The sequence below is a fragment of the Rhinopithecus roxellana genome, chromosome 4, assembly GCF_007565055.1.
Source record: "Rhinopithecus roxellana isolate Shanxi Qingling chromosome 4, ASM756505v1, whole genome shotgun sequence".
NCBI lineage: Eukaryota > Metazoa > Chordata > Mammalia > Primates > Cercopithecidae > Rhinopithecus > Rhinopithecus roxellana.
In genome coordinates this window covers 161,126,868-161,154,329 of record NC_044552.1, presented here as the reverse complement: position 1 = coordinate 161,154,329, position 27,462 = coordinate 161,126,868, and the positions used below count along the sequence as shown (strand labels likewise).

Below are 27,462 nucleotides of genomic sequence, written 5' to 3'. Positions count from 1 at the left end.
ACAATGAGAGCACTTGGACACAGGAAGGGGAACATCACACACCAGGGCCTATTGTGGGGAGGGGGGAGGGGAGAGGGATAGCATTAGGAGATATACCTAATGTAAATGATGAGTTAATGGGTGCAGCACACCAACATGGCATGTGTATACATATGTAACAAACCTGCACGTTGTGCACATGTACCCTAGAACTTAAAGTATAATAATACAAAATAAAAAATAAAAAAGTAAATAAAATTAAAAAATAATAAAATGCACCTTATGTCATTTTATACATAAATACATATATATAATTCCTTATCATAGTGTGTGTGTGTGTATATATATATATGCATGAACATGGCAAGAATATAAAGTTGAGAATGTTGATTTCCATTGTCATTGTATCAGAATTCATGGGAACAAGCAACTATCCTTTTTAATTATCACTTTATCAGAACACCCATCAGATCCATGCCAATCTCCAAATCAATTTGTCGGGGCGGGGGGGGGGGGCATTCCTCTTTGAGACTGGCCCCAGAAGCCACATAAGAAACTGTTTCAATACTTTATGATTGTATTTTAGGATCACTTTTATTACTGGAAACTGTGTTACCCACTTTGGTCACTCTTTAATAATACTAACACCTCCCAGGTGCATTAAACATTTCATTGTTCAACCAGCTTTCAAAATACTATTTTATTCACTGTGCTTTTGGCTGTTGCTAAAATAATACAGTACTTGTCTTTGGGGAATTTGCTACCCGGGGTGAAGGAGCTGCAGTGTAGCAGGGCTACACTTTTTGAGGACATGGGTTCAATTTCAGGTTCAAACATTTGGTGGCTATGTTGTGAACTAATGCAGTTGACTTCGTTTCTCTAAGCCCAAGTTTCTTCCTTTGTAAAATGTGGATAAAAGTTTCTATCTTAAACAAAGAATTCTAAGATTTAATAGAGATATCTAAAGGTAAGGTATGGTGATATTGTTGTTGTTTTAGGTGTTCTTAAAAAAATTTTTTGTTTATTTTTGAGACAGAGTCTTGCTCTGTCGCCCAGGCTGGAGTGCAGTGGGGAGATCTCACTGTAACCTCTGCTTCCCAGGTTCAAGTGATTCTCCTGCCTCAGCCTCCCGAGTGACTGAGATTACAAGCGTACACTACCATACCTGGCTAATTTTGTATTTCTTTTTTTTTTTTTTTTTTTTTTTAGTAGAGACGGGTTTTCGCCATGTTGTCCAGGCTTGTCTTAAACTCTTGGCCTCAAGTGATCTGCCAGCCTTGGCCTCCCAACGTGCTGGGATTACAGGTATGAGCCACCGCTTTAAGCGTTCTTTGTAAGAAGTTTTCTGGTGCGATTTGGATGAAAATAGGCAGAACGTGTAATGAAAGTTTTGGTATTTAGTAGCTCCAGGCCCCAGCATTTAGCAGGTCCTCAATAAAAGCTGGTTTTCCTTTCTATCTTATCATCCTGGAATAAGATGGATTTGGTGAAACTCTCTGACTAGATTTGGAAGTGAAAGGAAAATAAGAAAAACATGCAACAGCTGAGCTGTAATAAAGTACCCACTTGTAAAGTAAGCATTTGCAATGAACCCAGTTTTTTGACTCCTCCCTTGGGAAGGATTCCCAAAGGAATTCTGAGACACTGACCAGGGATTACTGAAGGCTCTAGACGACCAGTAGGAGGATTGGTGATTCCAAGTTGTCCTTTTCTTCCAGTAAGCCAGCCTTTCTCTTGAGGGAGGTGGGATTATAGTTCTTAATTAATGTCAATTTTAATTAACGTTTAGACTTTTACATGATTAAGCAAATGCTGTGTGACCACATTTTGCATTTCTTAAGCTATCTTTTCTTAGTCTTTGCTTTTCCTCAAATATTTTACAAGCCAGAGCTTTTTAATGTAATTTGACACTTCATCTATACTTAGCTAGGAGAGCTAGTCTTGCTATTTATCTGGGGGCAAGCAGCACTTTGAAAAAATTTACATTAGATTAAAAAAAAAAAAAAAAAAACTCATCTGACCTGGTGTGGTGGCTCACGCCTGTAATCCCAGCACTTTGGAAGGCCAAGGCAGGAGAGTCACTTGAGGTCGTGAGTTCGAGACCAGCCTGACCAACATGGCAAAACTCTGTCTCTACTAAAAATACAAAAATTATCCAGGCATGGTGGCCCATGCCTGTAATCCCAGCTACTTGGGGGGCTGAGGCACGAAAATCGCTTGCAGAGGTTGCATGAGCTGAGATTGCACCACAGCACTCTAGCCTGGGCAACAGAGCCAGACTCTGTTTCAAAACAACAACAACAACAACAAAACAAAAAAAACCTCATCCTTCTCACAGAAAGTCTAGATGTATAAATGAGCTTTCTTTGGGTTCTCTTGCTCTCTGTCTTTTTTCCTCAGTGCTAATTACCAATCTTGTTAGCAGCAGTGTATTAATAATGTATTTACACCCTGAATTTCTTTGGGCAATATTTTGTTAATACCTATGCAAATTTTATTTTTCCAGGCTTGCTTTTCTCCCAATTTTGAAAAAAATTTGTTGGAAAGAGATAATTTATAGCAATTATAATTCTCATAATAATTATTATCCTCATCGGTATTAAAAGATATGAAACATGAATATACTGGGAGGCAGTGCTCTGTTAGGAGCAGCAGTTAATAATTTTGGAATCAAATAAACAGCACTGAATTTAGGCTCTACTATTTCCTGGCTTTGTGACTTGGGGCTAGGTACCTAATCTTCTTCCTCATCTGAGAAATGGGGGTAATAGGAGCATTGCCTTCCAGAACTGTTTTGAGGCTTTTCCTAAGGACCTGAATATAGGAAGTTCTCATTAAATGATAACAAGTCTGACTCCAGACCATAAAAGGGTAAGGGTGGGGGTAGGAATATCAAATTGATTTGTGGAAGATCAACTGTTCATGTATTGGTAAAAACAATGTCTTACAGCAACTTCATAACTTTCAAAGCATTTTTGGATTCATTGTTTTACTTAATCATTATAACAAATGGCAGGTGAGAATTAGTATCATTTGAATGATGAAATAGATACCAAGGCCTAGAAATTTTTCTCTAGATTATGCTGTAGATAAGTTTCTGAAAGTGATTTCAGATGCCTGGTAACTGCGTTTAAAAGAACCCTCAAGAATCTTAGAACTTCATCGATCAGCTGTCAAATTTGAATGGAATTCTCCTTATGCGGTCACCAGCATCATGTGTTTCAAGGTTGATGTCCAGCCCAGTGCATGGCTCCACCGCATCATTTTGACACAGCGGCTTTTCCACAGTGGTAGGTCCTCTGGAGGCATTCAGTCCTCTGGGAAAAATTATGGACTTTTAGATCATACTTATATTAAAAAGCCAGCTTTAAAAGTTGGCTTTGTGTATATTTAAAAGGGGTACAGAAAAAAACTTAGATAAACCTTTTATTACTTTTGTAGTTGAACCTTAATAAAAGCTATAGTTATTTACATAAATACAAAAATTAAGGAGGCAAAATGAACATGTAACAAAAGAAAGTTGTAGGCTTTGTAATTCTGCTTGTTTTTTATATTACCAAGTAGTTCTGCATAAGGCAGGAACAACATTAATAGTACAGTTTGTTAACTCCTATTTTTTCCATTAAAATTTTTAATGAGAAAAAATGCATTTTTGTAACGTTTTTAAATGGGAAAGGAGTACATAAAATAACTGCAGTAAATTCCTTTGCATTGATCCTTTTTAAGAATTCTACCTCCTTTTAGCAAGTTGTAGTATATCTTTTCAGGCTTTTTTCTATTCCCATGCTTTCTCAGGCACAAATATATACATGAGTTTTACAAATGGGAGGAATGACATTATTATGTGCAATCTATCTAGATTGCTTTCTGACTTCTTTTTTGAACTTTATATCTTGAAGAATTTCCCTAGGAGTGTATATAAAACAACCTAATTCGTTTAAATAGCCATAGAGTGTTTCATTGTTCATATGGAAATATTAAAACTTAGTCATTACTTTCAATGATGAATGTTTAGGTTGTTTAAATTTTTTCTCTATTGTATCATTAATATTCATATATATATTTGTCCACATGTGTAAGTATTTTTGTAGGATGGATTGTTAGAAGTAATATTGTTCCATCAAAGGGCATAATCTTTAACATGTTGATGAATGTTGCCAAACTGACCCACAGAAATGCTATGGTTGTTTATATTCAGATTCACAGTGATGAAAATGCCCTTTTCCTTATACCCTTACCAAAACTACATATTATCAATTGTTTTCTTTAATCTGGTGGGAAATCACTAAAAAGATTATTGATCTTTATATTCGTTGATCACTTTTTTCTTTTTATGTTGTTCATTTTTATTCTTTTACCTTATTATATTGAATTGTCTTTTCATTATTTAATTGAAGGAACTCTTTAGTTTTTACATATTACAGCAGTTAATCCCTTTCTGTTATATGTTACACCTATCTCCTTTCAGTCTGTTTTGTCTTTCATTAAACATGGTTTACGTGATCTTTTCCTGGGCAGAACAATTTAAAGCATCATGTAGTTATATCTGACAGTTGTTTCCTTGTGTTCCTTGTGACTTCTGAGTTTTTTGCTTTTTTTCCTCCCCAAGTTCAGGTCAGATGGGTAATGTGCCGAGATTGTAGCGCATTTCACACGTGCATGTGAACACCCAGTCATCGTTGCTCAAGAGCTACAAAAGGATCAGGCTTCTAAGTTTTCTATCTTGTTTAGGAATGATATTTCCTTAAGAGTACATACGTATTCGGGTTGGGCGAGGTGGCACACGCCTGTAGTCCCAGCACTTTGGGAGGCCAAGGAGGGAAGATCACTTGAGGCCAGGATTTAGAGACCAGCCTGGCCAACATGGTGAAACCCCATCGATACTAAAAATACAAAAAATAGCTGGGAGTGGTGGTGCACATCTGTAATCCCAGCTACTCGGGAGGTTGAGGTGGGAGGATTGCTTGAACCCAGGGAGGCAGAGGTTGCAGTGAGCAGAGATTGTACCTGGGTGACAGAGCGAGACTTAAAAAAAAAAAAAAAAAAGTATATACATATTCTTATGTTTTCCTCATATTTGTTAAAATTTTTAATCTTATGATTATTAATTCAATTGGAATTTATGGCCAGGGCACGGTGGCTAACGCCTATAATCCTAGCACTTTGGAAAACCGAGGAAGGTGGATCACCTGAGGTTAGGAGTTCGAGACCAACCTGGGGCAACATGGTGACACCCCATCTCTACTAAAAGTACAAAAATTAGCCAGGCATGCTGGCATGCACCTGTAATCCCAGCTACTCACGGGGCTGAGACAGGAGAACTACTTGAACTCTGGAGGCAGAGGTTGCAGTGAGCCAAGATTCTGCCACTACACTCTAGCCTGGTTGACAGAGCAAGACTCCATCTCAAAAAAAAAAAAAAAAAAAAAAATTGGAATTTATTTTGAAGTATAGTGTGAGGTGGGAATCTCATTTGATTATTTTTCCCTTATGTTCTACCACAATTGATTTGAAATTCTTTCATTAGTATGCACTACAATTCCTGTGAAAACATGGGTCTATTGCTGGATTCTCTCTTCTGTTTACTGAACTATCTTTTTAGTCCTATGCCAATACATTTTTGTTTAATTACTATAATTTTGTAATGTATTTTGATATCTGGCATGGAAAATCATCTTTATTGTTCTTTTGCTTTAAAAATCAGCATTCTTACTTATTTATTCTCCCAGATAAAAGTAGGATCAGTCTTTCAATTCTAAACGTATTTTTTCTCTGAGTATTTGATGGGATTATACTGAGTTGATAAATTGGCATAAAATTGATATCTTTATAATGTTTTTTTTTTTTTTTAAAAAAACAAGCTTGGTAAGTTTTATTAAAGGAAAATTTTGCATAGTTTACTTTCCACCAGTCTGTTCTGGCATGCTTCTAATGATAGTGGAATCACCTGGTTCAGTCAGCGCCAGTGTGCGTACTCTGTAGTATTTTCCACATGCTGTGCCCAGTTCAATATTATTGCCACTGTAGTGATGGACACCAATTTTGGCCAACATTGCATAGTACTCTATTTCCGATTTCCTCAAAGCTGGGCAGTTGTTAGCAAGGACGACCAATTTTGCTGTGCCTTGTCTGATCATCTTTAGAGTCTGCTTGTACCCCAGCATGTACTTTCCACTTTCCATGAGTTGGAGCCGAGAATTAATTGACTCCAGCGACTTTTTCATCTCCTTGGTCGGGATGGCCCAAACCAAGAGCTGCTGCCAAGATGGTCGGGGAGTGAGAAAGGTGATATCTGTATAATATTACATTTACAATAAAGATATTATATATTATATATATATTATATATATATATATATATATATATATATATAATCTCTGTATTCAGGTCTCTTTTTTAACCTTACATATAGGTTTAGAGTTGTCTTCCTTATATGTTATGCAAATTATTCCTAGATAATCCATAATTTAACTTTTTCCTGTTGTTTTTAAATGAGTTACCTACATATGTGCCACATGCAGGAGGAGATGGCAGAAATAGTAAGTGATTTGCCTAAGTGCAACTAGTGAATAACAGAATTTAGATTAGAAACCAAGTCTTCTGACTGGAACTCCTCCCACAATAAAGCAGATTCTTTTACTATTGTCCCATTCTTGTTGCTATCTTTCTCTCTCTCTTTTATTTTATTTTATTTTGAGATAAGGTCTTGCTCTGTTGCCCAGGCTGGAGTGCAATAACACCATCTAAGCTCTCTGCAACCTTCACCTCTGGGGTTCAAGCGATTCTCCTGCCTCAACCTCCCAGGTAGCTGGGATTCCAGGCACCTGCCACCACGCCCAGCTGTTTTCTGTATTTTTAGTAGAGATGAGGTTTCACCATGTTGGCCAGGCTGGTCTCGAACTCCTGACCTCAAGTGATCAACCACCTTGGCCTTCCAGAGTACTGGGATTGCAGGCGTGAGCCACCACACCTGGCCTCTCTCTCTCTTTGAATGTAGCTTTGTGTTGAATAATGAATCTGAGTCAAGAAAATATAGCCTAATCCCATACATTTTAGACTTATAAGAAATTGAAATAAATGTGTAAGGCTCATTTCTCAAATTCTATTCATATTCAAAATAAGTGATATTTATGTTGATGGAATTTAGGGAGTCTGTCTTTAACCTAATATTTCTTTAAAGGCTTCACACAAATGAAACCTAAGCAAAATTTCTTAAATAGTAATCTCAAATTTTATCTATGAAATAAAGCTCTAAAAGGTAATCTTATTCATAAGTTTTATATCTCATTAAAGACTGAAAAAACATAATCTCATTATAATTAAACTTTGCATTTTGTCTTTTATTTAGTGCAGTTGCAAAACAGAATTGTTTGATCACTGTCAACAGTGGAAAACATGATGGTAGTTTCAGCAATTATTGGTACATTGTGAGTCTATCATCAAGTATTTTAATGCCAGTGCAAATCAGTGATTTCAATAAATAAATTTTGAAATAAATAAAACCAGAATGCTTTAACAAAACTTAAACTAAAGGCACAAAATGTATAGATGTAGGCTTAATGGTGTACCCTAACAACGTTTCTGCAGGTGGCTTGTCAGGAGGAAGCTTGATGCATTCTGTCCCTTCAATAGGCAAAGGTCTCCAGCCACTTTCTTTAAAGTTAGTAGGTGTGCCAACTAATTCCATTTCACAAGAAGAACCCTGAAAGATTTAACAAACTGCATCTTTTCCCCCTATTTTTAAGCACAGTGCCTCAAACAAGATGCTAGTTATGCCTGTGAAATCAGATCAAATATAACAGTGAGAAATTGAAATTTGTAGTCAGTCCACTTAAATGCTCATCCAGTCAAAAATAGATTTGGTAAATTATAAAAACATGGCTTGTTTTAAATACAAAAAAATTAGAAAAGGAACTGACTGAGAGGATATAAGATGAGTGGAACCGGGTTTTATGGTATGGAGGCCAGTTGAACAAGTAAAGAATACAAAATAAAATACAGACAGTTTTCTTCTTGATTCAGGAGGTATCTGAATTTCCTGCACTTGTGGAGAAAGTCATCATGCTTGAAAAGGTCTAGGTGTCCTGGTTGAAGCAGTATAAAAGCTGAGGATTCTGACACTCTTGTTTTCATGGTAGGCTCCTGACTTGATAATGAGCCAGTTGGATATGAACCCTTGTTGACACACATTGGTATGCAGATGCCAGCTGTGGAGTCTCCCACAAGTGAAGAGTAGGGCTTGAGTAGGTCTTACATGTTAGTAAAATCCTTGTGCTACTATTTACAGGGGTCTCACAGAATATCTTTGCCTTCTACTTTTAGTATTTGTAGCTCCCTTCTGGTGAAGAGTCCTGGGAAGACACGATGCTGATAGTGATCCAATACATCAAATACCATGACTGTTTTTTGTTTGTTGTCTTCCATCCGGGTCTTCTTAACAGAAAATTTATTATTTTTTAAAAATAAAATGTTTTCATTTTAAAAATGAAAATATTTTACACCATTACATGTAAACTCCAATATCTTTACTATTTGTGTCTCATTCTCATTGCTGCCCATGTGAAACCTGTACGTTCTATCAGATAGGCCTCTTGTCTTCATTCTTGCACAAGGCAGCCACACCTGGAATGAGAGCAACTGGGATCCAGTGCTCAGCCACAGGGACTGGAAGTAGCTGTGTCAGGAATATGGTGCCCCAGCTTTTCACTGAGGCATTGATGCTTCTTTGGCTGACATAAATCTGCTCTACTGAAAAACATTTGGAAAGGAGCTTTGCAGAGTGTAACTTGCCTGGTTGGCAGTCTTGTTTCTTTCTTAGCCAAGAAGAAGCAAAGGGCTCATCAAACCAAATTTCAACCTTCAGCTTCACTTGAAAAATCATGGTGGTTGACACAGGGATCAGCAAAGTCTTTGAAGTTCTTTGGCATGCAAGGCAAATTATAATTTCGTTCATAAGGGAAATGTTTTTCCTTTTGTGCTGTTTGGTATCCTGGGCACAGAATTCCTTTCCAGTTTTCCATAACCAGCATCCTGGGTATTTTTGTATTAAAATTATACCTTATGTTTTATCCTTCTCTTGCTGGATACGTTTCATCTTTTTTGCTTGAATAATTAGGCCAAGAGAATAAAAATGTAGTCTTGAGTCAAATAAATTCAAATTAAGTGGTTATTGAGAAAGAGACATTTCAATTTCTTCATTTGTGGTTTTGTTTGTTTTTAATTAATTAATTAATTAATTAATTAATTTTTTTATTATACTTTAAGTTCTAGGGTACATGTGCATAACGTGCAGGTTTGTTACATATGTATACTTGTGCCATGTTGGTGTGCTGCACCCATCAACTCGTCAGCACCCATCAATTCGTCATTTATATCAGGTATAACTCCCAATGCAATCCCTCCCCCTCCCCCATCCCCATGATAGACCCCCATTTGCGTTTTTATTTCCAGTGGAACACCAGCAATAAAGACTCTTACAATCAAATATGATAGAAATTCAGGACCAGGCGAGGTGGCTCATGCCTTTAATCCCAGCACTTTGGGATGCCAAGGTGGGCAGATCACTTGAGGTCAGGAGTTCAAGGCCAGCCTGGGCAACATGGCAAAATCCCATCTCTACTAAAAATACAAAAATTAGCCGGGTATGGTGGTGCACACCTGTAATCCCAGTTACTCTGGGGGCTGTGGCATGAGATTTGCTTGAACCTGGGAGGTGGAGGTTGCAGTGAGCTGAGATTGAGATCGTGCCACTCTACTCCAGCCTGAGAGATAGAGGGAGACTCTGTCTCTCAAAAAAAAAAAAAAAAATATATATATATATATATATGTATAATATATACACACACACACACATATATATGTTTTGGTGAATTTCTATTTTATGTATAAATATATATTATTTTATTTATTTATCATACACATATAACAGAAATTCACCAAAAACCTGACTCTTCTTTAAATCTTACCAATTAGTAGAAATAAAGGTTTAATTAATCAATCAGCATGTATGTTTGAGTGCCTCTGAGTTTAAAGATATTTAAAGTACTGCTGTTAGACTGTAGTGGTGGTAACAGTTCTTCCTAGAACCTAGAAAGAGGTGGCATTCTTCTTGCACCAGGTTCAGGCTTAGCTCTTTTGGATCATTCCTTACTGAGAGTCAGCTAATTCCTCCTCAGTCCCCTCTTTATCACTGGCCTCAAATACACTGACTGTCTGTTGCACTTATGGAAAATAGATCAGTGGGGTGCTCCTGAACTTCTTTATAAGTTGAAGTGCCATTGCTGAAATTCATAATAATGCAACATAATAATGTGTGATCGACACTAAAATAGGTGTTCAGCATTTTGTGTTTCTATAAGTTTAAGAAAAACTGTAAAGTTTTTGTTGTTGTTTTGTTTTGTTTTAGAGACGGGGTCTTGCTCTGTCACTCAGGCTGGAGTCCAGTGATATGATCACAGCTCACTGCAGCCTTGATCCACCTGGACTCAAACAATCCTCCCATCTCAGCCTCCTGATTAGTTGGATTTATAGGACCATGCCATTAGGCCCGGCATACGTGTGTGTGTGTGTGTGTTTATCAGAGACAGGGTTTCACTATATTGCCCAGGCTGGCTGGTCTCCAACTCTTGAGCTTAAATGATCCTTCCATCTTGGCCTCCCAAAGTGCTGGGATTACAGGAGTGAGCCACCGTGCTTGGCCTAGAAAAACTGTAAGTTAAATGAAAGCATATGTGGTAAGAACTGCCCTGACCTATAATTCCCCTATAGTCTCTTAATGCTTTTTTACCTTACCAGGCCCAGCACTGCCCTGGTTTTGTTGACCTAGGGTAACTTACTCTGTGTGAGTTTTCATCCAGAATGCAATCCTTTATACCAAGGCTCTATCCCAGAGGTCAGCAACAGTTTTGGGTATTTTAGACTTGGGGAATGAATTAGTTTTCTAGGCTGCTGTAACAAAATGCCACAAAATATGTAGCTTAAAATAACAGAAATGTATACCCTTGCAGTTCCGGAGGCTTTGAGAGAGAACACATTCCATGCCGTTTTTTGTTTTGTTTTTTGAGACAGAGTCTTATGCTGTCACTTAGGCTGAAGTGCAGTGGCACGATCATGGCTCACTGCAAGGCCTGATCTCCTGAGCCCAGGTGATCCTCAGACCTTAGCCTCTTAAGTAGTCAGCACTATAGGCATGCACCACCATGCCTGGTTAATTTTTGTTTTATTTTTTGTAGAGACATGGCCTTGCTAAGTTGCCCAGGCTGGCCATGCCTCTTTTCCAGCTTCTGCTGGTTGCTGGCAATCCTTGACTGGTAGATGCCTCACTCCAATTTCAGCCTCATTACAGCATGGCTTTCTTCCCACTGTATATCTGTGTTCTCTCCTCTTATAAGGACACCAGTGATTGGATTTAGGACCCACTCTAATCCAGTATGACTTCATCGAAACTTAATTACATCTGCAAAGACCCTATTTCCCAATAAGGTCACATTCTGAGGTTCTGGGTGGACTTGGGAGACATTATTACTACTACTCCTGCAGGAAGTCCTCTAGTCTCTGTTGTAACTACTAAACTCTAGTGTAGCAGCAAGGCAGCCATGGGTAATGCATAAATGAAAAAGTAGGCTCTGTTCCCATTAAAATTTTATTTATGAACATTGAAATTTGAATTTTATGCAGCAATTTAAAAGATCATTCTTAGTTTGTGGGTCTTACCAAAAGATGGATGGGGTGCAGGGGGAAGATTCAACCCAATGCCTATAGTTTGCTAACAAGTATGATATAGTGAGGGTGAGGAGGTAGATGTAACTTTAGGGTAATTTTTCTTCTTTCTGCTCATAAACAAAAGAACCACATTCTGAGAAAACCTGTTTGTGATTTGCATCAAGAAACTTTCAATGGCCTCGTGTTTTAGCAGAGAGGAAACCAGACCGATGCCTGTTTGGCAGCATCATTCCTGGTGTGCTTGCCAAAATTTTGGTGAGGATTTTGCTGTCAAGATTAAGAGGTGATACAGGCTTAAATGAAGAACATGACCCGGAGTCCTTGTGTTGAAGGATTAGGACATTTTCCTCATGGGATCATAGCATTCTCTGTGCCAAAGGTTTGAGTATACTTTTGAGGTGATTTTAAATTAAAGGAATTTTATGACTCAATACTACGTGGCATTCTGGTAAGATGTTGTCATTCCCTAGGTACTCATTGAAGATTAGATACTAGATAATATTCTGCACATCTGAACAGACTTCATCTTCTAATGCTAAGGGTTGCTATTTTATCTTGAGGCAAAATAAATCTAAATTTTCTGATTTATCATGCACATGCTTCTAATGAGATTTATGTAATGTAAAATTTGAAGTTAGTATTAAAGATTGTGATTTGTTTTTTCTAATTACAAAACCAAAACTTGCTCATTGCAGAAAATTTAAATAATGCCAAAATAGATAACATAAAAATAGGAAAATTTCCCATAATCTCAATTCTCAGAGATAATTTCTGAGACTTTGGTATGTATTTTTTCTTTCTTTCTCTTTTTTTTTTTTTTTTTTTGAGATGGGGTCTCTCTCTGTTGCCCAGGCTGGAGTGCAGTGGTGTGATCTCTGCTCAATGCAGCCTCTGCCTCCCAGGTTCCAGCGATTCTCCTGCCTTAGCCTCCTGGTAGCTGGGATTACAGGCATGCATCACCATGCCCGGCTAATTTTTGTATTTTTGGTAGAGACAGAGTTTCACCATGTTGGCCAGACTGGTCTTGAACTCCTGACCTCAGGTGATCCGCCCACCTTGGCCTCCCAAAGTGCTAGGATTATAGGCGTGAACTATCGGGTATGTATTTTTTCAAACATTCCCCCTACCAAGTAATTATAAAATCAAGTGAAAAAGTAAACACTGAACAGACATTTTACACGTTTTTAGGAGATTTTAGGACAAAGTATATGAGCAAAGTATCATTAGGTATTATACCTAATTATGTATTAGACTCATAGCATGCTAATAATAGAATATGAAATAGTTGTACCTCCTAATGTTAAGGGATATGTCTTTGTTTTGTTTTTGTTTTGCTGTCAACAAGCAGAGACTGATCTAGTAGAAACAATAACATCCATATACATATATAGTAAAGTCCTATTCAGAAACTCACTAAGCCGTGGGTTCAACAATAAGTCTTTTCTCCTTACTAGAGAGACTTGAAACAGGTATCCACCTTCTTCAATAATAGCATCAATAATTTAATAGGGTTTACCATTCACAGCATGTTATTAGTAGAGGCTTTATCTGGCTGAGAACTGAAAAAACTCTGGGAGCCTGTTTCATTTAGGGAGGAGTTCACTGTCAGGATCTCAAGTGGATATCGTAATGACTGCTGTAGTTTATGCCCTTAGCAGCTCAGAACAGAATGGTTGAATTACTACCCTCCTTAGACAACATGGAAATCTTGTGTATAAAAGTGGATAATCCTCCACTTGTATACAAAAGTGGCTAGATAATCACAGATCTGGGCATGAATCTTCCCTCTATTTCTGTCATCCGTGGGGCCTTAAACAAGTTACTTAAACTGCGTTTTGGTTTTCTCATCTGCAAAATGGAAATAAATAGCAATGTGTCTGGAGTTGGTTCCTTCTGGTGGGTTCATGGTCTCACTGACTTCAGGAACGAAGCTGTGGACCTTTGGGTGAGTGTCAGAGCTCTTAAAGATGGCACGGACCCAAAGAGTGAGAGGTAGCAAGGTTTATTGTGAAGAGCGAAAGAACAAAGCTTCCACAGCGAGGAAGAAGACCCAAGTGGATTGCTGCTGCTACCTGGGGTGGTCAGCTTTTATTCCCTTATTTGTCCCCTCCCATGTTCCATTTCTGTCCTATTAGAATGCCTTTTTTTTTTTTTCAATCCTCCCCACGATTGGCTACTTTTAGACTCCTGCTGATTGGTGTGTTTTACAGAGCGCTGATTGGTGCATTTTTTAATCTTCTGGCTATCCACAGAGCACTGATTGCTGCATTTTTACAGAGCACTGATTGGTATGTTTTACAATCCTCTTGTAAGACAGAAAAGTTCTTCAAGTCCCCACTCGACCCAGGAAGTCCAGCTGGCTTCACCTCTCAGTAATACTTTGTAGGAGTGTTAAGGATTAGTATTGATGTGTGTGTAAAGCACTGAACCAGTATCTCATATTTAGGAGGAGCTCAGAAATACTATTTTTTATTGTTATTACTTGAGAGGTATTTTTTGTCTTTTTTTTTTTTTTCCTTTTTGTAGAGAACAGTGTCTTGCTATATTGCTCAGGCAGGTGTCGAACTCCTGGGCTCAAGCTCTTCTCCTGCCTCTGCCTCCCTAAGAGCTGGTATTACAGATATGAGCCACTGTGCCTGGCTACAGAGAGATCTTTAGATGACCCAATTCAACTCTCTTATTTAACAAAAGAAAAAAATTGGGTTCCGAAGGCTTCCTGCTCTTAGGTTATTCAGGTAGTTGGTGGTAGACCAGGAAGGACAATTTTGACACTATGTTTCTTACTCCAGTCTTCCTTCCATCATTCATTCTTTCTTTTAAAATTTTTATTTAATAGTCCCAGACACTGATAAATTCATTCATGTCTATAATTTCTTTAGCCATACTGATTATTACATAACGAGTTCTCATTCAATAAAACGTCTGAAGATCTATACATTGCTTTTAAAGAAAAATGTCTATATAAATGATGTCCTCATTAAAGACTCAGTGAATTCTATTTTTTCTGTCTTCCATTTCTGGGGTTTGCTAAGATTTATATTCAGTTTTTTCCACATTATACTTACAGGTTTACTGAATTTCATAAGACTGGCTCAATTTCACAAATTTGTCTGGACTCTAAATATTAGCAACTGCTGTGTTCATTGTTACTGCAAGAAATACTTTTAACTTATGTTTTCATATAATTTCAGTATAGTCTCTCTATATATGCATATATATCCATGTGTACATATACATCTGTGTGTATATGAGACCTTATATGTTTTATTTTACACTGCACAAGCATGATTCTCCAACAAAACACATAGATTTTTCGAGCACCTTAGGCATTAAATTGACACATAGGGTCCCAAAGACTTCTTTAACAAGAGATCAATATTCCTTAAGCCTGTACTTTTTACACAATAATTGGAGAACAATGGGCCTTTCTTATCTGGTTTTCACTGAGATCTTCTCATACACAAACTGGTGAGATGTGCAGTCCTGGGCACAGGCACAATGTGCAGCCAGCAGCTAATATGTTCCTTGGCATAATAACTCACCTTGCCAGAATGACCCAAAGAAGCTCTGCCTGGTGAATTCCCCTGAGCCATACGGGCTGTTAGTTGACCTTGGACTGGCTGCTTACATTTTCTTAGCTTCATTAACTTCCCTTGCATACTTGGGGAAGGTTCAAATGAGGTAATCCAGGTAAAAAACATTTGTAAACTACTAAAAGCTACAGAAACATGAACTATTAATATAAACATGCTCTAACAATGTACCAAGAGGGAAACCAAGATTATTTAAAATTTTTAATCATTAGGTTCATAAAAATTCAAGGATTTTGGAATCACTCTCTGTACCTTTTCCATATATTTAGGTTTAGCAATACTCAAGAAATATCCCAATTCTGAGGAAAATCACAAATGCTATCAACTACACAAAGCCAGAAATTCAGTCTAGTGGTGAAATTCTTATGGTTAACCTTTTGTCCCCATTACTAAATCTCACCCCAAAAGAGAATGGAGGGGATGTGTGGAATCTCTCCGGGAGTCTATTCAAGAGGAAGTAACATTCCTACTTGTCCATTCTCTGCCTGCTTCCCCACACTGCACAGTACTTAGGCTACTCCTCGTCCTTGGTCTGGATTATTTTAGTGATTCTAATTATATTCATGACCTTGGCTTTCAGGCTAAGGTAACCTTTATGGCCAATTTGTGGACTATTTTCAAAGAAACTTCCTAGTGTTTTACAGGGACTTTATTTACTTTCGCAAGACCTCATCCATGTATTCATTATGAAGAACCACACTGGTTTGCTTTTCTACTCTTTCCTGCTCTGCCACCTCTACAGGAAATTACATTGCAGTCAGAGGCATCATGCAGAGAAAAGACGCCTCCTTATTCAGTGGAAGCAATTTCTGTCTTATGTGTTACTTCAACTGTCATAACATTCTCAGGCATGAACTTCACTCTCTTGATTAATATTTATAACCTCCTCTTTAGACACCTGTAATGTCAGTGCCTGTTGGGGTGGGAAGCTCAGTACATGGCAGGCAGGAGAGTTGATACAGTCTGTTAATACTTAAAGAGACTAGGGTCGTCTAAAGGTTCCATTGTCAAAGGAAGCCCGGCGATGGATTCTGGCTACAAACCAGGGAGGGACATTTCTATCCAGCCTTGAACTAGTCCTAATTGGAAGTGGCATGACCCACTGGACTCGGAGCAGGAGTATCTACTTGCTGCTGGCTTGTTCTGTGAGTTGGGGCAATTCCCTGATGTCTGATACCTTTACTTCCCCAACTGTAACATGGACTAACTGAATGATTGCCTGCCTGGGCTTGTTATAAATAGGACAAATGGCATGTCTGTGCAGCTGCTTTCATTCTCTTGCTTTCAGAATGGTTAAAATCAGGGTATTTAATTTCCCCTGGAAAGAAAGATTTTCAGGAGCAGCTTGGAGTTATAGGCATTGAAAAGGGAGGATCAGTGCCCATCACTCTATTGGCTCTCAGACACTGCCTACCTCTGGAGCAACACAACAATATCACACACCTCTGGTAGATCATGATAGAGGATCTGAGAAGACTTGAAAATTAAAGGAAAAATTAAAGCTGGGAATGTCTATTTGGACTTAAAACGGTTCATGGAGTCTCCTAAGCTCCAGTCCTGAACATTTAACAAACTGCTTCCTGCCTGCATCCTCTGCACCCAAACATTCAATTGTATTTTCAACCTGAAAACGCCTAAAATGGAATGCATTATTCTGTAAGCTTTTCTAATCTTTGTCATTAAGTTAGTGAATGATTTTTGATAAATTACATTGTTCTTTGTGTCCATTTTTATCATTCATTAACTCATTTATTGTGATTTATCCAATCAATTTATATTCCTGGAGAATCTACTATGTCTAAGACATAGAGTGTTATCCAAACATAAGGGTGCAAATGCTGCCTTTTCCACAATTTTTCTCTCTGGTACTCAGTTGCAGGCAATCTTTCTTTCCTTGACTTCACTACTTTCTAACTTTCTTACAATATTTATCATGTGCTGATACATATAATGTTATTTGTGTACATGTTTTATTTCCCATACTATAAGTTTTATTATCTTAAAACCTTTAAACTGCCTACAGCATCCCCTTGTACTTTACAGAAAAAAATATAGACTGGAAGACATATGCAAAAATAACAATAATGTAAGACAATATATAATGACATAGTGGGCATATGGGTGGTAGACATTACAAAGTGCTCTGGGAATGAAGAGATGAACTGATCAGGGAAAAGCACTTGGAAGTAGGGTGGTTGATATGGTTTGGCTCTGTGTCTCCACCCAAATTTCACCTCAAATTATAATCCCCATAATCCCCAAGTGTCGGGGGATGGAACAGGTGGGAGGTGATTGGATCATGGGGGTGTTTTCCCCCATGCTGTTCTCATGATAGTGAGTGAGTTCTCACAACATATAATGGTTTTATAAGGCAGTTTTTCCTGCTCTTGCTTGCTCTCTCTCACCTGCCACCATGTAAGATGTGCCTCTTCCCCTTCCTTCATGACTGTAAGTTTCCTGAAGCGTCCCCAGCCATGCAGAACTATGAGTCAATTAAACCTCTTTCCTTTATAAATTACCCAGTGTTGGGTTTTCTTTATAGCAGTGTGAGAATGGTCTAATCCAGTGGTCATGGGAGAGGTGGGGTGAAGTCATTCCAGGTAGAGAAAAAACACTGGCAACTGGTGCCCATAGGAAATAATATATCTTTGGGAAACCAAGAGTGATGATGATGGACAGTAAATAGCCACTAGAGGATGGGACGTTGCAAATGCCAAACTAAGATGATTAGGCTCTTCTATAAGCAAAGATTAGATACAAAATTTTTTTGAGCGGTTGAGTGCCATATCAAAGAGACATTTTCAAGAGATTTCTCAGGTAATGGTATGCAAGTTGGTGAGACAACTTGGAGGCAGAAAAAATCAGAATTAGTTACTGGTGCAAGAGTACGTGAACATCTTGGAACAGATATAAACGTGTAAGGCAGAGAAACCAGAGCAGGAGAGTGGAATCCTCAGATTGTAAAGAGATGATCAATAAGACATTGCAATTGAGTTTGAGGATAAGGAAAGGGGTAAATAAAAACTCATTTCTAGGTCTCGTGTTTAAATTACGTTAAAAATTGTGATACCATTGATAAACGGTGGAAAATCAATTTTGGAGGAAAAATAATGCATTCAGTTTTAGGCATTTTCACATTGAAAATGCAATGATGGAATATTTGGGTGCAGAGGAGGCAGGTGCTCACCAGTTTGTTAAATGCTCAAGACTGGAGCTTAGAAGGGAGATCAGATGTTAGAAAGTAAATACAAGGCCTGCGTATTAGCTCACGCCTGTAATGCCAGCATTTTGGGAGGCCAAGGCAGGAGGATCGCTTGAGGCCAGGAGTTTGACACCAGCCTGGACAACATAGTAAAGACCTATCTCTACAAAAATATAATTAAAAAGCTAGCCAGGCATGTGGTGCATGTCTGTAGCTCTAGTTACTCAGAAGACTGAGGCAGGAGGATTGCTTGAGGCTGCAGTGAGCTATGATCGTGCCACTGTACTCTACCCTGGATGACGGGGTGAGACTCTGTGTCTAAATAAATAAATAAAAAGGAAAGTAAAAACGTATAGATGAAATGATGAAAAAGAGTTGTCCATTAATTCCTTTGTTGTAATTTCTGTGTAATAAGCTCCTTGAAGGTAGGACCAAGTCCTATTTGTTTTTGTTATCTGCCTTTGCATGTGAAGTACCTGGTACATAATCGGCATTTTATGAGTCATTTTTCTTGAAAGCTACCTAGACCCATATGCAACCCTATGTTACTTGTGCTAACGAGGTACAAAGAGAACGCTTATGTGCAAAATTCACAGACAAGTGAATTTTTTGGCACTAGCCTCAATCTTCCCTTTCTCCTAGAAAATAATTTATTACTACAAGTTACCAAATTAAAATTTATATATATATTTTCATCTGATGATAGGGTGAAAGGCTTTAAGCCTGTTACAGATAGGAAGTCTCAGTTAATTGCTATTTTGTACTTGCTGATTTCTCAGGTTGCTTAAAGTTTTCAGAAATCTAAGTTTAAGTCGGGTGGGAAGGAACTAGATAAAGCTACGAATCCTCGACATATTAGGAGTGCACATTACTCCAAAACCTCTGTTTATTTTTTTCTCCATGTTTCTCTGTAAATTAGCCCAGCACTGAGAAGTGATGGCTGAGCCTTGTAAAAGAGTCCCTTCTGGTTCAACTTCTGTAGCTTAATCTGCTTCTCCCCTCCCAGCATGGGAGAGCTCAAGCAATGCATGTTTCCAAGTGTGGAGGAAAAAAGTCAGAGCCCCCTCTCCGCCAGCCCAGCAGTTCTCAGAGGAGCTGGAGCCATGCCCGGTTGCTCCTGGCAATTGTGCGGTCGCCAGTGCAGCTGCGCTCCTCATTACATGGTGGCCAAGAAGAGTCTCTTTCTATGCGCTGATTTTTCAGCTCATAGACATTGAGGCACCAGGATGTTGTAGGGGTTTGGGGAGGCACTCTGCCCTACAAATATGACTTTCCCAAAGTTGCCCCTCCTTCTCCTCACTCTGGCCACAATTTACACAGGAACACCGCAGAAAGATTGCATATTTAAGTCTTTTCCCCCTTCAAGGGAGAGACAGTCACCCCTGCTTAGGTGCAGAGAAAGACAGGAGAGTGGAGAGACAGAAAATGGGCCTCCTTTAGTCTCCCTTCAGTGGCTGGAGGACGTGTGGCACAGTGGGAGAGCCCCAGACTCGGAGGCAGTCAGAGATCTGCTACCGGGACTCTTATCACCCTGGACCTTCATTTCCTCTTTGCAAAATAAGGGGCTCTAACTAGATCTCTAAAATCTCTTTCGTGGCTAGGCTCAGTGGCTCACCCTTGTAACCCTAGCACTTTGGGAGGCGGAGGTGTGTAGATTACATGAGGACAGCAGTTTGAGACCAGCCTGACCAACATGGCAAAACCCCGTCTCTACTAAAACTACACAAATTAGCCGGGTGTGCTAGTGCACACCTGTAGTCCCAGTTACTCGGGAGGCTGACGCAGGAAAATTGCTTGAACCGGGCAGGGGGAGGTTGCAGTGAGCTGAGATTGCACCACTGCACTCCAGCCTGGGCCACAGAGTGAGACTGTCTCAAACAACAACAACAACACAAAACAAAACAAACAAACAAAAAGAAAAGTATCTTTCCTGTCCTCATATTCTATTTTTTTCTTTCATGAGATGAAACATAATACACACTCCAAGTTTATTCTTGACGTAATTCCACTAGAGTACTGGGCAACATCTAGGTCATGTATAAACACTTCTCCATGCCTTTTGAAATACTTCGGAGGAGAATAAGGAAAAGGTAAATCTGAGAGAATACAATTAATTCTGATATTTCTGTTAAATTTGGAAAACTACAGTCTTGAACTAGAGTTTGTAGGTTGGCCGGAACCTAAGTTTTGAGGAGGTATCTTCTAGGCTGAACTGATTTATGCTGGCCTTGAGCATGCAAGGACTCCCAGCCTGAAGGACTGTGATACAGTTCAGAGGCAAACTGTCTTTGATTAAACTGTTCCATCTAGCCCTGCTCCTGGTTACTGAGGGCATGCTGTTAGTTAGCACTGTGAGTGAGAAGTGGAGTCCACGTAGATACTTGGCAAGGGTTGGCATCTATGTGGTCATGTGTGTTGTTTGTGCCGAAATCCCATAATACCTCCAGGCAGTTTAATTCTGTGGTGGAACCAACTTGAATAATTAAACAAAGCTAAGATTTGACAACACTGCACTTGTGGTACAACACAGCTGTGATTCCATGAGCTCAGCAGGGAGAAGGAGTTGGGGGAATCTGTCATAGCAAAAGCACGCTTTGTAACAAATAACAATTTAGCAGACATCCAAAGTGCTATGAAACAGAGGCTATAAAGAGTACGGTCTGTCAGGAGTGAATGGGCCATGGTCTCTGTTCTTGGGGAGTGGTGTTAAAGGGGTGGTTGATCACGTCTGCTTGAATCACGGGTGTCTTATGAAATGAAACTTCTTGCCAGAGTTGGATCGCCCCATGATGCTCTCCTCCTATAAACACTTGCCAACTGAAATATAAATTGTCAGTAGGTAAACATTTTGGGGGAGAAAAGGTCACTTTTGGGAACAACTAAAAATGTGATACCTTTTTTCTTTTTTTTTTTTTTTTTTTTTTTTTTTTTTTTTTTTTTTTTTTTTTTTTTTTTTTTTGAGACGGAGTCTCGCTCTGTCGCCCGGCCTGGAGTGCAGTGGCCGGATCTCAGCTCACTGCAAGCTCCGCCTCCCGGGTTTACGCCATTCTCCTGCCTCAGCCTCCCGAGTAGCTGGGACTACAGGCGCCAGCCACCTCGCCCGGCTAGCTTTTTGTATTTTTTAGTAGAGACGGGGTTTCACCGTGTTAGCCAGGATGGTCTCGAACTCCTGACCTCGTGATTCGCCCGTCTCGGCCTCCCAAAGTGCTGGGATTACAGGCTTGAGCCACCGCGCCCGGCCTGATACCTTTTTTCTATGTGTGTCTGGGATAGCCCTAGAGATTAAGGAAGACTAAAGACTTTGTTTATTAGATACAATAGAAGTTTGTATATTTGAAAGGATTTCTTTCCTACCGCCTTTTCTTATTGGGAAAAGCTTAAAAAATAAAAATACTTTTGGGAAGTAACTAATTTTCTGATGCTAGACTTTGGGATCTCTATTGCAAAAGGGTTCTTCTTTATTTTATCCTTAATGTGATGGCTTTTTGTGTTCCCAAGTCATTCAGGAGATGCTTTTCAATGGCTGTTTCCTCACCAGTCACATTTAGTCCTGCAGAAGCCATTTGTGTAGCTAACATGATCCACTCAGCAAGTGAGAGCTGGAGCATATTAAGCACTGGAATCATTTTACTGCAGAGCAGAAAAGATCTTGGATTTCAATGTTTAAGACTTTTGAATTGTGGGACTCAGTTACCCAAATAGATCAGTATGTGATTCCAAAGAGCAGTAAAATTGATATGTGACTTGCATGCTTTGACTTCAGAAGTCTTCAACATAAGTTAAATTACTATCATACTTTAGTTTTGTGATTAATGTAACTGCAATTGCGGATGTTTTCTCAAAAGATTGATTTACCTCAGAATTCTCTTTTCTCTCTCTCTGTTTCTTTTCTTTTTTTTTTGTTTTGTTTTTTTTTTTTTTTTTTTTTTGAGACGGAGTCTTGCTCTGTCACCAGGCTGGAGTGCAGTGGCACGATCTTGGCTCACTGCAACCTCTGCCTGCCAGGTTCAAGTGATTCTCCTGCCTCAGCCTCCCAAGTAGCTAGGATTACAGGTGTGCACCACCATGCCCAGCTAATTTTTGTATTTTTAGTAGAGACGGGATTTCACCATGTTGGCCAGGATGGTCTGGATCTCTTGACCTCAGGTGATCCAGCCACCTCGGCCTCCCAGAGTGCTGGGATTATAGACCACCGCGCCTGGCTTCTTTTCTCATTTTTAACATGGGCAATTCATTAGCTTAAAATCATAATAAACTTCTAGAATGATATATTTCAGATTTTATAGAAGATGTGTAAAAACAAATATTAAACATTGATTTATAAAAAACTATTTAAAATCTTTCTTTTAATCTGATCTGTCTTGGCTTTTTTTTTTCTGCTTCTGTTTCCATTAATTTTTCCTGTCATGTCTCCAGATTCTTCTTCTTCTTCTTCTTCTTCTTCTTCTTCTTCTTCTTCTTCTTCTTCTTCTTCTTCTTCTTCTTCTTTTTTAAATATAGAGACAGGGTCTTGCCATCTTGCCCAGGCTGGTCTTGAACTCCTGGGCTCAAGCAATCCTCCTGCCTTGGCCTCCCAAAGTGCTGGGATTACAGGTGTGAACCACCATACCATGCCCGGCCTGATTCTTCTTTTGGAGACTTTTCCTTTTTGTCTTCTGAAAGAGGCTCCACTGAGAATCCACCCCACTTTCCTGTCATAGTTTCTTCACTGTCTGGTGTCATTATACTTTTTTTCTTTTCTTTTCTTTTTTTTTTTTTTTTGAGACAGTCTCAGCTCTGTGGCCCAGGCTGGAGTGCAGTGGTGTGATTTCGGCTCACTGCAACATCTGCCTTCCAGGTTCAAGCGATTCTCCTGCCTCAGCCTCCGGGGTAGCTGGGACTACAGGCGTGCATTGCCACGGCCCTCTAGTTTTTGTATTTTTAGTAGAAATGGGGTTTCACCATGTTGGCCAGGCTGGTCTCGAACTCCTGACCTCAGGCAATCTGTCTGCCTCGGCGTCCCAAAGTGCTGAGATTACAGGTATGAGCCACAGTGCCCGGCCCTTCATACTCTTCTGATGACCACTGCACAACCCAAATGTCTGTCCATCGCTCCAGTTCCTTCCTTCGTCAGACTTCTGGTGTCCCTGCTACACAATAGCTGCCTGAGAGGTCAGCCTACACAGAGCCTAAGTCATTTTCTTCATAAAGTACTTCTCTTCACTCAGTTCCTACCGTTAGTCTCCCTTCTCACAACCCTACTCTGTATTCTAATTCAGTCACTTAGAGAACTCTGGCATTTTTTCTGATGGCTCACCCTCCCATTCTCAGGTATCTCTTGCCTGTATATCCAGCTTGTCCAACTGCGGGCTACATGTGGCCCAGAATGGCTTTGAATGTGGCCTAACACAAATTTGTAAACTTTCTTAAAACATCATGAAATTTTTGGGGTTTTTTGTTTTTTGTTTTTTGGGGTTTTTTTTGCTCATCAGTTATCATTAGTGTTAGCATATTTTATGTGTGGCCCAAGACAATTCTTCTTCCAGCGTGGCCAAGGGAAGCCAAAAGATTGGACACCCCTGCATATTTTTACTTGATTTTCCTGTCTGAAGTTTCTGGATTTTGGTCACCATAAAATGCTTCAGTGCAAAAATTTCTTTGCTTTCTGGTATGTTTTTCACTCACTTTGCTTCGAATTCTTTCATCAGGTTTCTTTTATCTTTACCTGTAATTTATCCATTGGTAATTTTTAGGATAAAGCTTTCAGCCTCCTGTTACTTGTACCCTTTCTATAAAGCCTTGTCCATTGTCAGCCACAATCAGGCAAGAGAAAGAAATAAAGGGTATTCAATTAGGAAAATTTGTGTTAGGCCACATTCAAAGCCATTCTGGGCCACATGCATGTAAGCATTTTGAATAATTTTATGCGGTGTATTTTCTTAGTTCAGTGGTTAATATCATGCACAAGCCAGAGATGCTTTATTATTCCAAAGTTTCTCTAAAAGGATTTTTCAACTGAAGTGAATCTGTCACTATTAGTGCTCTAGTCATGTCTCTATAGCTACTAGTAGAAAAGTACATTTTTGTGACACTAAATTTTATTGCTTAGAGTTTGTCTTCCAAATGAGTAATGTCTACAGAGAATCACAATCTGAAAAGATAGTGAAGCTTCGGCTGGTCAGTTTCATTTCTCCCTCCCTTTAAATCTGTCTTTGGCTTATGCAATACCAACAGGATGGTGTAGTTTTTGAAGTATTTACTTTGTAAAGATACTAATTTTCTAAGCAAACTTTTTATATATCAGAAGGTGTATGAAAAATGAAGCCTTATCTGTCTTTCTCTTTCTTTCTGCCCTCCAATCTCCCGTTTAGTAAAACTTGTAGAGCAAATTGTTTCATTGACCTTGAACATTTTGATTGCATCCTCTGAAGAAAAAGGCAGGAATATAGAATGATTTTTTGTAAGGTACTGTATCACAAAAGAAAAAGAGTGCCTGATAGTCAATGTTCCAGGTAATAATACTTCTCAAGCTTCCAATTTGGGAATGCACAGATAACTAGAATATTACAGCTAGGAGGAAAAGACTCTTAATGATAACATCAAACCCCTTTGATGTAATATAACTAGAAGAGATTTAAGAAATTCCTTATTTCTGCTCCAAACTCAAAATATTGTCCATTTTTTTCTTTTATTATTGTTAGTATTATTATTTTGAGACAGGATCTGGCTCTGTCACTCAGGCTGGAGTGCAGTGGCATGAGCTCAGCTCACTACAACCTCCAACTCCCAGGCTCAAGCAATCTTCCTGCCTCAGCCTCCTGAGTAGCTGGGACTCACAGGCGGGAGCCACCACGCCCGACCAATTTTTCTTAATAAAAAATAATATAGAAGTTTAATGTAAAAATTAGGAAAAACAACAATTACAAATACTTCTGTGCATTCTATCCAGCTTAAAATACAGAGCATTACCCTAATCAATATAATATTTAGTTTTGTACCTTTTTTTAAACTTGAGATAGATGGGAATCAAAATGTGTATATAATTCTATGACTTGCTTCTTTGGATCCATATTGTTTTCATGACGTTGACCCATGTTGATACATGTGGCAGCCCATAGCTTATTTATTTTCATATCTGTATGACATTCCATTGTGAAAGTGTACCACAATTTATCTATTTTCTTGTGACTGAACGTTACTTCCAAATTTTGCAGCATAAACATTGCTGCCATGAACACATGACTACTAGTGGACATGTGCAGGAGATTCGCTACATTATATATCTAGAAAGAGAATTGGTGATCACGTATAATATGCATTCTTCATTTACTAAATATTACCAAATTGTTTCCCAAAGTGCTTGTACCAGTTTATACATACATACAAAGTGCTATCAGCAGAGTTTAAGTTCTTATTATTCCACATCCATGCCAACACTAGATAAGGATAAGCTTTAAAATTTTTGCTTCCCTGGTGGTTGTGAAATGGTATCTTCTGATCTGAATTAGGATTTCTGTGACTGCTAACAACACTGAACATCTTTTTATGTGTTTTCTGGAGGGGGAATCCATTCTTGTTTTCTTTTGATTGCTTTCCTGTTTAAGTCTTTTGCCCATTTTTTTTCTATTGGGTTGTTTAAAGTCTTCTTAAAATTTGTAGAGATTTTAAAGTGTATTTTGGGGCTGGGTGTGGTGGCTCCTGTCTGTGATCCTAGCACTTTGGGTGGCTGAAACGGATGGATGACCTGAGGTTAGGAGTTCGAGACCAGCTTGACCAACATGGTGAAATCCCGTCTCTACTAAAATTACATAAATTAGCTGGGTGTGTTGGCACATGCCTGTAATCCTAGCTACTCAGGAGGCTGAGGTGGGAGAATTGCTTGAATCCTGGAGGCGGAGGTTGCAGTGAGCCGAGATCCCACCACTGCACTCCAGCCTGGATGACAGAGTGAGCCTTCATCTCAAAAATAAATAAATAGATAAATAAATAAATACATACATAAATAAAGTGTTTGGGTACTGATCTTTTGTCAATTATGTTTTGCAAATATATTTTCTCATGTTTATATTTTTACATCCTTTGCCTTTAATTTTGTTTTTATTATGGAGGTGTTACCTACAATCAGCAAAGTGAATAAACCTGTGTACAGAATTATTATATATGTGTATATCCACATAGCCATCCCCTAGATCAGTGTGTAAAACACTTCCAAGACCACAGTAGGCACTCTCACGCCTCCGTTCCAGGTAATGTCTCTGAGTCTCCCACACCTCCAGTATTTTCTTCACTCCCACTCGGAGTAATTTTGTCTTTTTTGAACTCTTAATGAATAGAATCATGAAATAGGTACTATATCGTATTTCATTTCTTTCACTCAGTATTTTATCTGAGGGATGTTGTGCATAAAAATATTGTGTTTTTTCATTGCTGTGTAGTATTCCAATGTGTGAACATTTTATGATTTCCCACTCTACAATTGATGTGTGTGTAGATTGTTTCATAGCTTAGACTATTATACATCCCTGTACTCATCCTTTATTGTACAGCAGCCGTCAATTTCCTTCTGCAGGTATCCAGGAGCAGAATTTCTGGGCATAACATGTATGCATGTTTGGGTTTAGTAGGTATAGCCAGAAAGTATGCCAAAGCGGTTGTGCCAATATATACTCACATCTACAGTGTATGACAGTCCAGTTGCTTTATGTCCTCATCAATATGTGGTATGGTTAGTCCTTGAATTTTAGCCACATTGTATCAGTTTGGTGCATCTAAAACAATCTTTTTGTAGGTGATTTTATTTTTATTTAGTTAGTCAGTTTTTGGAGACAGAGTCTCGCTCTGTCACCCAGGCTGTAGTGCAGTGGCGCAATCTGGGCTTACTGCAACCTCCGCCTCCTGCGTTCAAGAGATTCTCCTGCCTCAGCCTCCTGAGTAACTGGGACTACAGGCGCGTGCCACCATGCCTGGCTAATTTTTGTAGTTTTGGTA

The 27,462-nt window shown here is 38.9% G+C and overlaps 1 protein-coding gene and 1 pseudogene across 1 annotated transcript; both read right to left on the bottom strand.

Annotated features, from left to right (window-relative positions):
- Positions 1-4,592: 4,592 nt before the first annotated feature.
- Positions 4,593-4,681, bottom strand: LOC115897217 (annotated as a pseudogene).
- Positions 4,682-5,876: 1,195 nt separating this feature from the next.
- Positions 5,877-6,203, bottom strand: LOC104657113 (60S ribosomal protein L30-like). Its single transcript, XM_030929424.1, has one exon. It carries the CDS (start codon positions 6,201-6,203, stop codon positions 5,877-5,879), a length of 327 nt encoding a protein of 108 aa, XP_030785284.1.
- Positions 6,204-27,462: the final 21,259 nt, after the last annotated feature.